Genomic DNA, 14,913 nt, shown 5'->3' on the forward strand with positions numbered 1-14,913 from the left:
GTTTCTTTTACATAGCTTTTAGCTGACTATTGTCTAAAAACATGAAAATGGATGCTAGCAGAATCAGGCACAGGTTTCAGGGCATTCATTCCCATTTGCTTAAATAAGGAAAAGCAGAAGAAATGATGAATGTGTTGTAAGAGTACTTTCAATGGTTAACTGAAACAATGAAAGTCCTTTAAAAGAAGGAGAGGGATAAAAAAGAAAAGCTTTCTATTTCCTCAACGTACTGTGCCTTTTGCTGGGAGAAATGTGGTCATTCTGTTCAAATGGTTTATTAACAGGTTTTAGCTGTTACGTCACACTGCGAAACACAACAGGAATCCTACCATTTAGGTTGCTGAACACCCCAGGGAGGCAGTGTTTTTAAATCTAGCACTTACTAGCTTTAAAGGAGAAGCAAAAACTGCAGTATAAGCACCTGTCCAACATCAGTAAACTTAGTAGTATGTTCTGGAGGTTTCTCTACAAAACCTTTTTTACAGGTCAGCTTCTTAAATTCCTGGTTTACCAGTGTAACATAAATAATCTATATTTTAAAACTTTGGATGAAATATATTTTCAGTAAGCTTGTTTTCTTTCTGGGTTGTTGAAGTAAGTGATGTCTGCATCAAAGGTTTTTCAGCAAAAGATTCTGTTAAACTTTTCAAAACGAAGTACATTTTAAGAGTTAAGCAGCTAAATGGTGAAGGAAAAGTCGAGCTGTCTAGGGATGCAGCACCATAGTTACCATTTAACAATACATGATGTCTTGCTAATATGAGGGCATCTTCTTTGTACTGCCTTAGGGAAGAGTTGAAAAAAAAATTTTTTTCATCCATGAGTACATAAATCCAGATCTCTCGTGTATAAGAACTTTTAAACTGAGTATCTAATATGGGTACCTAAAATACAAGCAGAGTCTTACACTGCCAGGTGGAATTAGAACGTGCGAAAAGAGAGAGAACAGGGACTCGGGTTTCTCTAGTTCTTATTAAAAGTCTCCAGATAAAGTTCAGAAGCTACTCTGTGAATCCTTGCCTAATGGGAAACCCAATTAATAGATAAAAACCACTCACTTCACTAGACTAAGTAAAAACTAATCTGGGATGGAGACGGTGGTTTAGTTTCTGTGGCGTCCCAGGCAGCTCATTTCCAATAGCAGAGGAGCACAGAAAGCAAGGAAAGCTGTAGGAATGGGAAACCAAGCAGCTGCTTGGTGAGTATTGTAGGAAATGGCTGATTGTCACAGCTCAGTTGTGTGTCTGCTCAGTAATTGCAGCCTTTCTAGCTGTAAATTGCACGTGGATTGATAAACAGACTCTGGTAGTTGTGTTGCTTGTTTAAAACCTCAGTATAGTGCCAGGTTTAACTGACTTATGCCTCATTTTGCATATGTGCTTACTGTTGTGGTGATTTACCAACACTACAGTGAAGGTTTACCGATGAAAATTAAGATGTGTGATGCTGTCACCAATTTTTACGTGGATAGGACATTTGGAGAAAAAGTTAGGAGCTTATAAGAACACTCGGGTGTACCCAAAGTTAAATGCTTTTAGCGGGATCTGCTGAGCGTCCGTGTGATTTCTGTAAGTCAGAAATGCAGTCTTGTGCAAGCCTGTGAAACACCTGTGAGCTGTAGTGTTACTGCTGTAGCGTGGGAGGAAGAGGAGATGAGGCAGCACACTCAGGTGCAGGCTTTGTGCTTTAGCAGAGGTTGATGGCCTAGTTCTTCAGCAAAATCCTCTTGCCTCTGTAGCCATCTCTGTTGAAGTTCTAGGAGCATGTGAAATATTGTTTTGGGCTATTAAGTAGGCCCCTTTATATCTCATATCGTTTTTCTCTTCATAAACAAAGTTGATGTGTGAGGATTGTGAATGTATACGTGCAGTGTCTGTGCTTCATAAGAACTGCCGGAAATCTTACGCTACGTGTGAGATGTTGCTCAGATGCATGTTCTAATTCTAATCACCGATGGAATTAATTGTCTTCATTGAGTTTTTACATTCTACATTTCAACAGTAAATGCCAGGGAAATGAAAATCACAGGCAAGGTTTTGATTTTTAGGGAAACCACTGGTGTGTAACATTTTCTCTAGGGCTCTCAAACGCTAGCATTTACTGTAGCACAGCCAAGACTGTTTTTCCCCATCTGCCCTGCTGTGACTCTGTTGTTGCCATGTTTTTCATTCGTTTCTGTATAGATCTGCTTGCTTTGGTTGTCTGTGATGTAACTCCTTGCCCTAGCTTCAGGACCTTCATTTCTTGTCTGGTTTTTTTTTTTCCTCTACTTGCTATTGTGTATTAATTCTCTCCAAATAGCTGTCGTATCTGATCCAGACCAGCTGTGTAGAAATCAGAGCAGGAAGTTTCCTGTTTCTTTATATATTCCTTATAGAAAACACTTATTTTAATTTCCGAGAAGCCTATGCAAGTGCCCACTAGTGAAATATCTCAGAACACATTCATTTGCTGTACTTTGAACAGTCTGTGAGCTTTTCCTTTACAGGTTTGTTAATTGTTAGCATGGGGTGGTGCTGGTCTGTGAGGTAATCCACAGAACTTTTCATAGGAAGAAGGAATGAAAAAGAGGAGATTATTTCTTACTTATCTTCAGTCACATGTATACTTCACATAAAGACACTTTTTTGTAATTCTTTGGATCAAGCAGGCTTACAAATACCAATTTATTGACTTATTTCAAAGAGGTGAAGAGTAGAAAATCTAGGAAAATGTTGAAACCAGAAGTGCCAGTGAAGTTGTTGGATGTCATTACTCATTTTCTCTTAAAATTCTGAAGCTTTCTAATTGTTTGATATTTGGGTACATAATATGTTATGGGTTAAAAACAAACAAAAATAAGAGTGAGCTTTACTATAGAGAACTAAGTTTCAGCTTAATTGTGGAATAGCAGTAGCCACTCCCTGTATCTTCTGCAACATCTGTATGGCATCAAATGTGTTGGGAGCAAGGAGCAGGAAGATAACCTGCAGTGTTCTTACCTTGATGTACAGGGCTAAAGGTATTTCCTGTTAAGTAAGTCCCAACTGCGTATTTCAGAGTGATGAAATGTTTAGTTGAAATGTCTCTTGTGTGGCAAACAGAACAATAAGATGGACAAACTGCAGTGATTGTTGGAAAGGGAAAACATCTAAACCTGAATCTGAAACCCGAATTTGAAAATTTGAAATAGATTTCAGATTTGTTGTGTTTCCCCTTCTGTAGTCTGTGGTGCACAAAAATACCAATTTTTTATAATACTTGTGCACTGATAACCTGTGTTTGAGTTACCAGTTAACTCAAAAACATTTACCTTTTCTGTGTAAATATGCTCTGTTCTCTCAGGAACAGATCTGTAGAATCAAAGTTCCTATATAAATATGGTGACTGTTGTAAAGCGATGCAAGCATGGTTCTTTATAAGATTTGTTGCTTTTCTATCCTTCTAGATGGAAGAAGATAAGGGTTCAGTCAGCTCAGCATGTGACTTTGCTGAAAGCAAGCACAGAGGGGAGGACAATAGGCAACTGCTAGATCCATCTAGCCTACAGGACAGTTCTTACGTTCACTAGGTAGTACTCCCACTCTACCCTACTGTGTGTGTATATTTATTTTTATATATCATTCTGTGGACAGTCACAGAGCCATCTCCAAAATACCCATATTTTTTATATCTACAAGAAAATTTACATCACAATATGTGCGTTTGATTTTCCTTTTCAAATGAAATCTTTCTTTAATTCAGCATTTCAACTTTTTGATTTATTACATGAAACAGTCCATTATCATATAAAGCATTATGTTATTGTGATCTCAAATCTTAATGTATGAAAACACTTTTTTTCCAGCCCAAATGTGAAAAATATCAGGTATTTTTCCAAGTTCTAATTTGGTAAGCTTTGACTCTCCTGCCTTTCATTTCCTCTGGGTGCATTTCAGGTCTTCAGAAATTTATTATGCTCTACTGCCTCACCGTGCCTGGTTTTACTTGGATATAGACCTATGATTGTAACTGTCTGCCATAGAGAGGAAAGTGAGAAAAGAGAGTCTTTACCGTAATATATCTTCCTTCTGTATTGTGGGCATGAATATAAAAATCCATGCTTGCTAGACAATGGTACACAACATACCTACACATAAAATAGAATGTACTTTCATGTGTCCTTAATGCTTGCCCTGTGTTGTTTTAGACTTAGCTGTGAATTTGATAAATGTGTGAAGGCTATATAAGGTCATAGTTGTTATTTTTTTAAAGGATAACAACAGCTTTTCCATAACTCATGGTTCAAGCATGATCCCAGCTTTTAGTTGGTAACTCAGAATTACAGAATGGTTTGGGTTGGAAGGGACCTTTAGGGTCCTCTCTTCCCAACCCCCTGCTGTAGGCAGGGACACCTCCCACTAGACCAGATTGTTCAAAGCTCAGTGTTCGATACTTGAGAAGAGCAAATGAGATTTTACTGAGGAGCTGTGAGCATTTCTCTAAAATCCAGAACTGAAGGCTCACTCCTTGAGAACGAGTTGATTCCAACTCGTGCCCATCTTTTAATGACATCTTGGACCACTCTGTGTCAGGACTTCTGAAATCCTAGGGGAGGGGATGTTGAGAATTTGTTCTGCATTGCAGCATACACAAAGTGCAGATGGCTGTATGTGCAGCAGGAAGCTTGCTTCCTTGCTTCTGCTAGGACTTCCCTCTGCTCTATGTAGTGTAGTGTCGGATGCTCTGTGACTGTGAAATTGCTGTGAAGGTCATTTTTGCTTTCACTGCACTGCTGTAAATTATGCTGTTCCTTATCACGATATCTTCTTTGACAGTATAGTTGTGAATAGATGTGATGGTTGTCAGATAAGGGAATTCAGGGACGTGAGCCCTTCGTTTTATTCTTGTTGTAATCAAAACCCCCTTCAGAACTGTCAGTTGCAATGCTCCTGTCTCCCAGGTGTTTACAGAAGTTCATTGTCTTAGTAAATGTTAACGTGTCCAGAAGACCTCCAGAACGAGTAGGAGTTCTGACTGCAGTCCTTGTCCATGGCATCTGATACACAGCAACTGCATCAAAGGTTTCAGTCTGTAATCCTTGTTGCTTTCTGTAAGTTGATGCAACTGCTGACCTTCCTTCAAGTGTTGAGCATTGTGGCTGGAAGGTTCTGGAAGGATCGTGGGGAATGTAGAGCAGAGCTGAGGAAGGGGCAAGTATAGGAAGCAATGCATGTGGCCCCATTTCTGCTTGTGTGCCCCCCCCAGCATACCTCATGCTAACAGTTGTTTTTTTTTCCCTTGGATTTCCAAAAGCCTTCTCTTTCTTTTGGCTGCTGCTGCTTTCTAAAATAGAAACTGTTACAAAACACTAATCTATCGGTCCCCTGTTTTTTAGGGGGTTAGGAAGGAAGGTGTGTGCTCCTAGCAAAAACTATTATCTGAGATCAAACTGAGGTGCTTTGCTTTCCTCCAGTATTAAGCATGTGCAGGTGGTGTGAAAGAAATTGAGGCTTTGGTTTCCAAAGTCAGACATACAGTGATGTTCTGTCAGACGGTAAAATGTTGGGGAGTGTTCTTAAAAGTGAGCTGTGCTCTGCCATAGACTAAGATGCCTTCTCCCCAGCTCTCCTCATTCACGGGTTTGTGAGAGTGAGGTGTGGGTAACGGATGCTTAAGTTTAGCCTGCATGTTTGGCATTTGATTGACAGGATGCTCTCATGGGGAGCTTTAAGTTAAGTTAGAAAGAATCTCCACATGCTGCTTTTGTATTTCTTTTTGAAAAGAGTAATGCAGTCAGTTTGGGATATTCTCTGCCCAGCAGTGCCAAATTTCAGTTGAATTTTAGTTCTGCTGCAATTGACCGGTGCTCAAGAACAATGAAGTGCACTCATAGATGCACTCCTCTGTAAACTCCTCTGTGTCTGTAATTTCTTTCATTTTGTTTGAGTCTTTTTCTCATGCACTGAGAATAAAAAATAGCATACTATGCTAATGCTGACTAGTTCCTCATAGTAGCATGAGCCTGACTAAGCCTTTTTAACATCAGTCTTACTTGTATTTATGTAGGATATTCACAAAATCAGGAATTTGCTTTTCTTACCAAGCCAAGAGGGTAGCTATGGAACTGCTAGGCTATAAATTATTACTGAAAGTTGCATTCTGCACTTCTTGAGGAATAGTTAACACTTACCATCATGTTGCTGCACTGTTTGCAGCTTTGATCTGAAGCTTTCTCGTGATAGATATTTAAAAAGGAGTAGACCTGAAGTTTGTACAAGTTGTACCTCTACTGAGGCTAATCAAGGCTGGACAGCTCAAAATCCAGAGATTCATTACAGCTATACAGAGAATTGCTAACCAGTTTCTCTTCATTTTAAGCTGAGATGGTGCTAAAGAATTTCGATGTGCTCAGCAAGACTGCATTTGAACATTGGGAAGATCAAATGTTAGCATTTAGGCATTAGGAAGGGAAATGATGAACATGGCTGTAGTACTTCTGTAAGACTGAAAAATTATCAACACTAACTTAATGAAAACCTCCCTTTTCTGAGTGATATCTGATGACATCTTTATTGATAGAATCTGCAAATACTGATATATTTTTTTTCTTTTTATCTTTCCAGCTTACTGAGACAGGTTCAAGTATCAACTGCATGGACTCCATGTGCTGCTTCTCAGATGGGGAAACAGCATGCACATCTATTAGAAGAATGCTGGAACGACTAATGGGAAGATGTAGTCCAACCCGGGTCAACAGGTGTGGAATTTCTCTCAATAGCCTTTGCTGCAGACGATTCTCCTATAAACTGGAACCTGATGAGCCTGCAGCTATAGATGCGTAGCAAACCAGCTGCAGGTTCTCTTTAAGTAGGAAGTGCAACGTTTTATTGTACTTTATTCACCCTAAAAGATAAGTTTCTTGCTTCTCTTTGCGTGTTTTCTTTTGGGATCAGGAGGGGGAAAAACGGTTCTCAACGATTTCTGTTGAACTGTTTAGTTTGACTTTAGTAGAAGTTCTTGAGTTGTATCTGTCTTAATTTCTCTTGATTTTTGTACGTTCTTCTCCTTAGATAATCAAGCCTCGCTGCTGCTTTTCTTCTCCTGTTTTATGATTATTATTTTTTTGCCTTCACGAATCAGGAGTTGTTTGCAAAGTCGAAAGACTTTTCCCCGTGGTTCTTGATGTACAACCTCCAAATATTTACCTTGGAGCTTGCATTACTCCTGAAGATATACTAAAGGCTCACACTCCCCTCCTGAAGTATAACTTTATTGTTACAAGGAAAGTCTTTAAATCTTTCAGCCATTGATTGATATGGAGATTAAATATTTTTGTAGTATAACTTTTATATTCTATTTCTAAAATCGGTAATTAACGGAACAGAACGTCAGGTTCTAATAATTTTAAATGGGTTTTTTTCAGTTCTAGAAGGTGTCAAAGTCATATGTGCCATTCCAAAGTATGTGCTAAACAAATCTTTTCCTTCACAAACCACGTGTGAGACAAACCTCAGTGGGATAGAAGCATTTTAGAGTAATCAAATACTTTAGAGGAACGAGACTGCTCTTGCAGTGAGCAAAGCGGGGGGATAAAAGCTCTCAGTAAACCTGCTTATGTGCCATCTCCCCACTTCAAAATAGAGAGGGCTGTCTAATAAATATGGAAATATTTGGGGGTAGAAATAATTAGTCTCTTGTACATCGTAATCTCTCAATGCCTGAATGATGTCATGGTCTTTCATCGGTCAAAAGGTAAACTTGAAAGAGCTGTGCTTCGTGTGTTTTCAAGGAAACTTATTTTGTGTTTGGCTTTGTCACTTTTAGCTAAAGGTTGTGATATCATTCACTCAGTATGAAATCTCGTGTGGGCAGTTTTCACTGATGAGCTTTGTCCGTTCTGATTTTGCGTCCCTGTTTCCAGCTCTTGCGCTGAGCACTGCCTGCGATTTCAGTTGGTTTCTCATCTGCATTGCTCATGAAATTTATTCAACATTTCTACGCGTCCAGGGAATAATTATGCAACGTTTCATTCTGTATGAAAAATGAACTGTTATGATTAAGTACACTTTTAATTAAAATTTGCTGTATAGAAGGTGAGCATGATGTATAAAATAAACAATTTAGTAGAATTTTTAATCTACAAGATGAGCATTTAATTGATCTGAAAATCAACATTTTAATGGTAATTGCTCTAAGCTCTTGGTTTGTTTGGGTTTTTCTTTTTTTCTATTTCTTTGTAAAACTGTGCTTTCTAAATGAGGAACTTCTCATGCTGCTTTTTAAAATTCATTGTTATCTAATCAGAAGCAGGTTTTTTTGGTTTACATTTCCCTTTAAAGAACTTGTGTAGTTATACAAGGTAGGTATTCTGTTTTATTTCCTGCAATGCATTTTCATCTTTACAATTTTTCTCTTTTTCCACTCAGTATATACTGACTTTCTTCAGGAACTTGCTTAAAACTATATACTGAATATAAATCATATTTGACAGAATATTGGTCAGTTTTGAAGGTAGCTTTTTCTCAGGTTTCTTGTCTGCTTACCACGTCTTTTTCAAACTAAGTTCCAGTTAGCTCTGTAATTTTAGAGTGTTTAATGGTCATGCAGAACTGTCCTGTGCTGCATTGAGGGCCTGAAGCTCTAGCTTTTGTTTCTGCCTGTGGTTGAAATTATTCAGAACTACTTTCTAGTTTCCCTTAATTTTCTGAACAGGAGAACTAGAAAGAATGCTCCTTAAAATGTAATTCTTGCTTGCTTTCTTTGGTGACTTCAGTTCCATCCATACTACGTTATTACTTAAAAGCTAGTCTAACAGTCAGGGTACTGTTAAAAGTCAAGGCTATTTACATTCTTCCCTTACACTTGCCATATAATAAGCATTAGTCTTAGTTTAATTCTGCTGTAATCACATTCAACAGTTACAAACTGAAAAGTGCTGAAGGTGTGCTTAGCAGAGCTGTTTGGCAATTCAGAAGTGTTTGTAAAACTTAAGTCCTAGGCTGCTTTCATTGAACTCAGGAACTGATGTTTTCTGAGGATCCTGTGATCCTGAGCAGTTCAGTCTTGTGCGTACGTGTGCTTCATAAAACAGCTCTGTATTCAGCCAGGAGGAGCTGCAGATTGGCTGTAAGCGTGCTGTGGAATGAAGAGCAGTGTTGAAAACAGTGTTGATGTTATAGGTTGTGTTGTATTTTATGCTCATTATAACCTATCAAGTATGATATTCTGTCAAGTATGAGAACATGAAATCAAATACGGTGTCAAATTTTCCTAGAAACTTTGGATCAAAGTTGTACAAATGCTTGGAGTAGAGGGCTACAGGAATATAGTACTTTATGCTTGTGAAATGCATTTAAGAAGTATTTGCTATAGTTTCATTCACCGGTTAGAATGTGAACTGTGTGCCATGGTAAGAATGCATTTTTGTCTGTCTGTCCCATTCAATTGTCTGTCAGTTTGTCAGTCACTAAAACATTAGGAATTCTGGATCACTTCACGTTCTTGTAAGATTCATTACGAGTTGTTGGCTCTCCCATGAGTGGTACTTGTGTCAAAGCACTGCATGTAAAAGTTCTGAAGAAACAGCAGATTTCTGACAGAGAAGACACATTTGGAGGATAAAGTTCTTATATTCCCTGCCTTCCAATCTTTTATTTTTCAGCTTTTCACATACAGTCCTATAATGCTGTTCAGTGGAGAACCGTGGTTGCTGTGCAGTAGTAGAAACAGTAATGTGTCCTTGAGGGAAAGATGCTGGGAGATCATATCTGAACCAGAAGCCATGTTAGCTTTTCGATGCCTTAAATTTTAACTTAAATTTAACAGTGAGAGTTGGAATAACTTCATGTCTATAGATAAGGTTTTGCCCACGTGTAACTTTAGGCAGCGTTTCACATCAGAACACCCCTGAACTGACATACTGTGGCTGGCTGTGCGTTCTGCAAGGCTGTACTTGAATGTCCTCAGGCAGTTGAACCGCAGTGATCTCAGTGCCTCAGCTTAGGTGTGCAACATTTGTTTTCTTTGCTTGAGGCACGTTACTAAAAATGTAGTCGTAAAGCTGGCCTTTGAGGCCTGTGGTCATTTCAGCTCAAAGCAATGAAAACATCTGATTAACTTTACATTTCTAGCAAATTTGGAATTGTTAACTACAGTTGGATTTACTAATTGCAGTATACTTTCAAGGGTTAAAATGTTGCAAGTGAAATATGAAATAATGGCTAAATCTTTTAAAGGGTTACATGAGCCTAATCTCGTAACATTTTTATCTTTGCTTTCATAGACTTTTTTCCTCGCCTCTAGCTTGTAAGTTCCCAGTCAGCCAAACTTCTTTTTTATTGTTACTTTAGATCATGGAGTTCATCGGATCCCTTCTATGCCAACGACAGAAGCATCTTGACTCTCTCCACAATGGACTCGTCCACTTGTTAACAGGGACATTTGTAAATACCTTGTGGAAGCCAAGTGGTGCTCACGTACCTGTAGTAGGTTCTGAAGCGAGTACAGTTCTACATCCCTGCCCTAGACAGGACTAGTGTGACTTAAAGGCAAACTGGCTGTCCTGTAGCCAAGCATAGCGGTCATCTGGACTGTATTTGCTTCCATTATTTTTTCTAATGATATCCATAAATTGCTAAATTTTTTGGTAAGAAACACTTTCAGCTCTCACCATTAAATCTTTTTTGTTACCATATTAGCAGATTGGAACCTTGTATTTGATATTTGAGATGCTGGTACAACACAGTGCAAAATCTTCTCCCAAATGCAAGCGATCAAATAGAATTTGCACAATGAAACCTAAGTGGATCATAATGAAATTAGATTGCCCTTTACTGCACGTGCACTCAGTTTGAACTGTCTTTTACAGCTGCTATCTTAGTGGGTTGCAGATCAGATTATTGTTCCCATGGACGGTTTCTAAAGCGTTTAAATACTCAGTAATTTTAGAGATAAATATTATTCAAATATTTGTGCTGGTGTATGAATGGCAATTTTATTAGTCATCACTTTGAGAAACAGCATACATCGGTCATTTGGAGTCGTGAGGATTTAACAGGTCACTGTTTTCTTTAAGTGTGATTCAAAGCCAGTCATCTTCTCTAACAAGTGTTTCATTAACCAGTCACAAACTTGATGTGGAAAAATGGGTAAGGAACAGTGGCTCGTGCAGGTGTCTCACTAGCATAAATTTTTGAGTGAGGAATCCTTTTAATGTTGGTGAATCTTTGCATGTTTTATTCTTTTTCATGTATTTATATTTGGCCGCGTTGTACGTTGAAGATGCAATTAATCCTTAATTATCTTCATATATCTGAAGAATCTGAGACATTGGTGGCAGTGTTTTGATACCTAAGTATGTCAATAAAAACAAATTGCACCAATGCAGCTTTGAATGGTACATGATACATCTTGCAGGTACTTCTTTTTTTTCTCATCAGTTTAAATAAATGTGTCTTCATGTTTGGGGAAGGATAACAACATTTGCCTCTTTGTTCTGCCGTGTTGGCCAGAGCTATTAGGGTTCTTTCTTAATATGTGAGAGCTAAATGAAGGTTAGAGCTTTGTCTTAGGTAGTCCTCAGGTGCAGGCCAGGAAAAATGCTGCTGTGTTTGGACACCTGTTTGGGAATCCAGTTTGAAGTCAGTCTCAAGTCCTATCACTATTGAAAGAATCTTCCTGCCAGCCAGCAGAAGGTAAAAAGCAATGTATTAAAATTCTCAGTGAAAGAAACTAGATCCAACAGACTGTAAATAGCTAATAGCTCCTGTAACAACTTCTTAACTGAAGATGCAGTTAAGCTTGAGATTAGTACAAAACCAGCATTGGCTGCTTTCAGCACACCTGCAGGGGTTCCCCCTATTGGCCTGAGTAAGTTGCTTGTCTTAGCAGTTTCTCATTCTGAGACAGTCTATCTGACATCAATATCTAAGATGTTTCTAAAAACTCTAACAGATATCTGCTGTTTTGTCATACCTTTTGTGTGTAAGCCACCATGTTTCACTGTTGAGAAGTGTGTGTTTGTCCGTGTCACCCACAGCACCCAGGCAGAGTGTGTGACTGTTGGGCCTCATTAGCCAGCTCATCTGTGTGTCTGGCTGGTGCACCATGTGTGGAAATAGACACTGTGCTTCACTCTGTCAGAATGTCAGAGGGTTTGATAACCCCACTCCAAGCACTTAGATTGGGTCAGGATCAGTACAGAAATGTTTGTTGGCTTTTACCATACAAGTATGTTGATTATGTGCACAGAAGATGCACAGTCCTGAACTTGAAGAATAATTTACACTGATTATATATGTTTCTTTAAAACCTTCCATCTCCTCTTGTCCCTCTTCCCCTGCTTTCCCTTTTCCCAGTGTTTGTAAGGTTACCGAAGAAACACGCATTTAAACAGTTCAGGAAGAACTTAAGAATCCATCTGTCTGCCAAGGTATATTTTTCTATTTGCAGTACAAGTTAAACCTGTAATTTATCATTTAATGAGTATAGAATCAGTTTGCACATGACCAGATTTTTGGTCTGGCAAACAGTTAGGACCATATGTTTTTGTAAATATGTCACAGATGATTGAGAATTGCTTTTGCTCAAGGAAGAAAGCTGTTGTGTATTTCTCTGACAGCTAAAGTGTATGAAACACTCATGCACTGAGCCTACTGCAAAAGTCAGTCAGTCTTGACAAGGATGACAGCACAAAATACAGCTTACTCCATTTAAAGAAGAATTCTGCTCTCTGATTCAATGGTGAAGGAGACTGTGCCCTAGGAAGGAAGAAAATAACTATGATAGAGCTGGGTCTCAGCCTTGAAGCCCATAACATATGGCAGGAAAGCAAGCAGTCCGTTAAAGCAAGTTACCAGACTTAGGCTTTTTAACCATGCAGCAGAAAAGAGGGAGTGGGAATATGTTCCACTTTGTTCACAAACTGGAATGTGTGTAGATTCTGCTTAAAATATCCTGTGTATTTTTTAAGGCAAGGGAGGAGGGAATTTAAAAAAAAAAAAGCAAAGGAAGAACTCATTCTGAGTTCTTGTTTTCTAGTACAAAACATTATGCAGCTCAACTCAGAGTGCGTATATATTAGGCAACCATAATTTCTTACTGCAACCTTTAGTAATACTTTCCAAACATTCTTTTTTATGACTAGCTTCTATACTGGGGGGGAAAAAGTCTCATTTTCTAGTGTTAGAAGTGTCTCAAAGCTGTTGAATCAGAAGTCTGTATTATTTTTAATAGTTTTGTTTTCTTTGACACTTCCATACTTACTGAAATTTAGTGTCCAAAAGTGCATCATAATGTGTTTGTGAGCCATTTAAGCTGTCCTTCTTTTGCTCTGGAAAATAACTTCCTTAATAGCTATAACCACCAGCACTGCACCTGCTTTGTTCTACTTTTTTTTTTTTTAATGGAGATGCATTCCTAGAGCTGGGTGAACCAGCCATCCTGAAATATGGATTAATTTCAGCCTTCTCTTCTTGTTTCTAAATTATTTCCTACTTAGACTTTTGTTGCAGGCTGTTTCTTTTTTTCTGTGACTCTTGATTGTTGGCTGGTTTGTATGTTCTTTGCTTCTGTTTGCTTCCAGTGGTATGACTTCTCTGGTTTCTGCTTCCTATTTGATTGACTCAATTTACAAACAGGAGGAAAGATGGGATGCTCGTGGCTGCACCACCCAACTCTTGCCCTCGATCAGCTTAAACATGCATTCGCATCGGTATTTGCGAGGCTTCTGCTTCCCTTAGATTGTTCAGCTGCTCATAGAGATGTCAGCACTGGCTCTGCTGCCCACGCTTCTGTGGCTTTCGTTAAAAGGAATGTTCTCATCACGTTGATGTATTTGCCCTGCTCTAGGTGTTGCCATATTACCTCGCTGTTCTGCAATAAGTATATAAAATTGTCATTGTAGATACGACTTCTTTGTTGCTGTTTCTGGTTTGTATAAATGCATGGACATGAATAAAAGCTGATGGGCCGTGGGCCAAAGATCTCTATACGTAATATGAAGTGATAAGAGATGAAAAATACTGCAGATTACAGCAGTGTGACTTGCCTAAAAGAAATCCTACGCTTCACCCGAATGGGATGCAGTGTGTATGTTCCTCAGCACTTTTACATGGAGTAGCAGCAGAGTTCAGTCATTCTCATCTTTTCTGCATTGTGGCAATGAATTTTAAAAAAAATATATACATATATCACTGTTTTCCTCTGTTGCTGGTATGAGTTATAATGGGGTTTGCTTTCAGATACAAAGAGAATGCAAGGAAATGACTTTCTGAATTTCCAGTTATGTTCCTACTGTAGATTTCAGTTCTTATGCACACTTACCATCACTCCTTCCTCCTGGGAGGGGCATCGAGTTCTCCTTGCTCCTTTTTTTTTTTTTTTTTGAGAAAAAAAACCAACATGAATAGGAAAAGCATGTGAGGGTGCCATGTTAACAAAGTCGCTCCTTAATTTTAGGCAATTAAGGATCACAGGCAAGTGGAAACTGTAGCAATAATTAGTACTAAGAATTCTGGACCTGTGACACTGTGGCTGCCTCCTGTTCCTTCTGACGCTGACAGCGCATCTGTGTGCTTGCGCATCGTGCAGCTCGGGCAGTAGAAGTTGCTTTATGGTTTATGGAAATGAATTATATTTATTAAATAAAACTTTCGCTTACAGCTGAGTCATTGTTTTAATTACGGGTCAGAGGAAAAGATACCTGAGAGCACTGAGGCTGCCCCCCCCCTTTATCCCCACCTTCAGTCACAGAGGAGGAGACAGGAACAGTCCAACAGGGCAGCACAGCTCCACAAAGACATGGAACCTGAGGGACTGACAGACAGACAGCTGCATGGACAGATAGAAACAAACGGACAGCTGGACAGATGGACAGGCACATGGACAGACTTTACCTTGCTAACCTCCTTCCACCTCCCTTTCCTCAGCTTTGGTTTCTTTAACAGTGCCCCT

The 14,913-nt window shown here is 38.9% G+C and overlaps 1 protein-coding gene across 10 annotated transcripts in view; it reads left to right on the forward strand.

The window, feature by feature from the left end:
* Positions 1-13,067, forward strand: part of ATP11B (ATPase phospholipid transporting 11B (putative)) — a 270,178-nt gene extending 257,111 nt beyond the window's left edge. For 4 of the 10 annotated variants that reach the window (XM_048954456.1, XM_048954457.1, XM_048954458.1 and 1 more), the window contains one exon: positions 6,585-7,381. In XM_048954456.1, coding sequence (XP_048810413.1) covers positions 6,585-6,803 — 219 coding nt within the window. In that variant the 3' untranslated portion in view covers positions 6,804-7,381. Of the gene's footprint in view, positions 1-3,427; positions 3,551-6,584; positions 7,382-10,310 lie in introns of those variants that run through there. The other 6 variants (XM_048954451.1, XM_048954450.1, XM_048954452.1 and 3 more) reach the window with 3 other exon arrangements.
* The last annotated feature ends 1,846 nt before the right edge of the window (positions 13,068-14,913 follow it).

The sequence above is a fragment of the Lagopus muta genome, chromosome 9 (genome assembly GCF_023343835.1).
Source record: "Lagopus muta isolate bLagMut1 chromosome 9, bLagMut1 primary, whole genome shotgun sequence".
NCBI classification, from domain to species: domain Eukaryota; kingdom Metazoa; phylum Chordata; class Aves; order Galliformes; family Phasianidae; genus Lagopus; species Lagopus muta.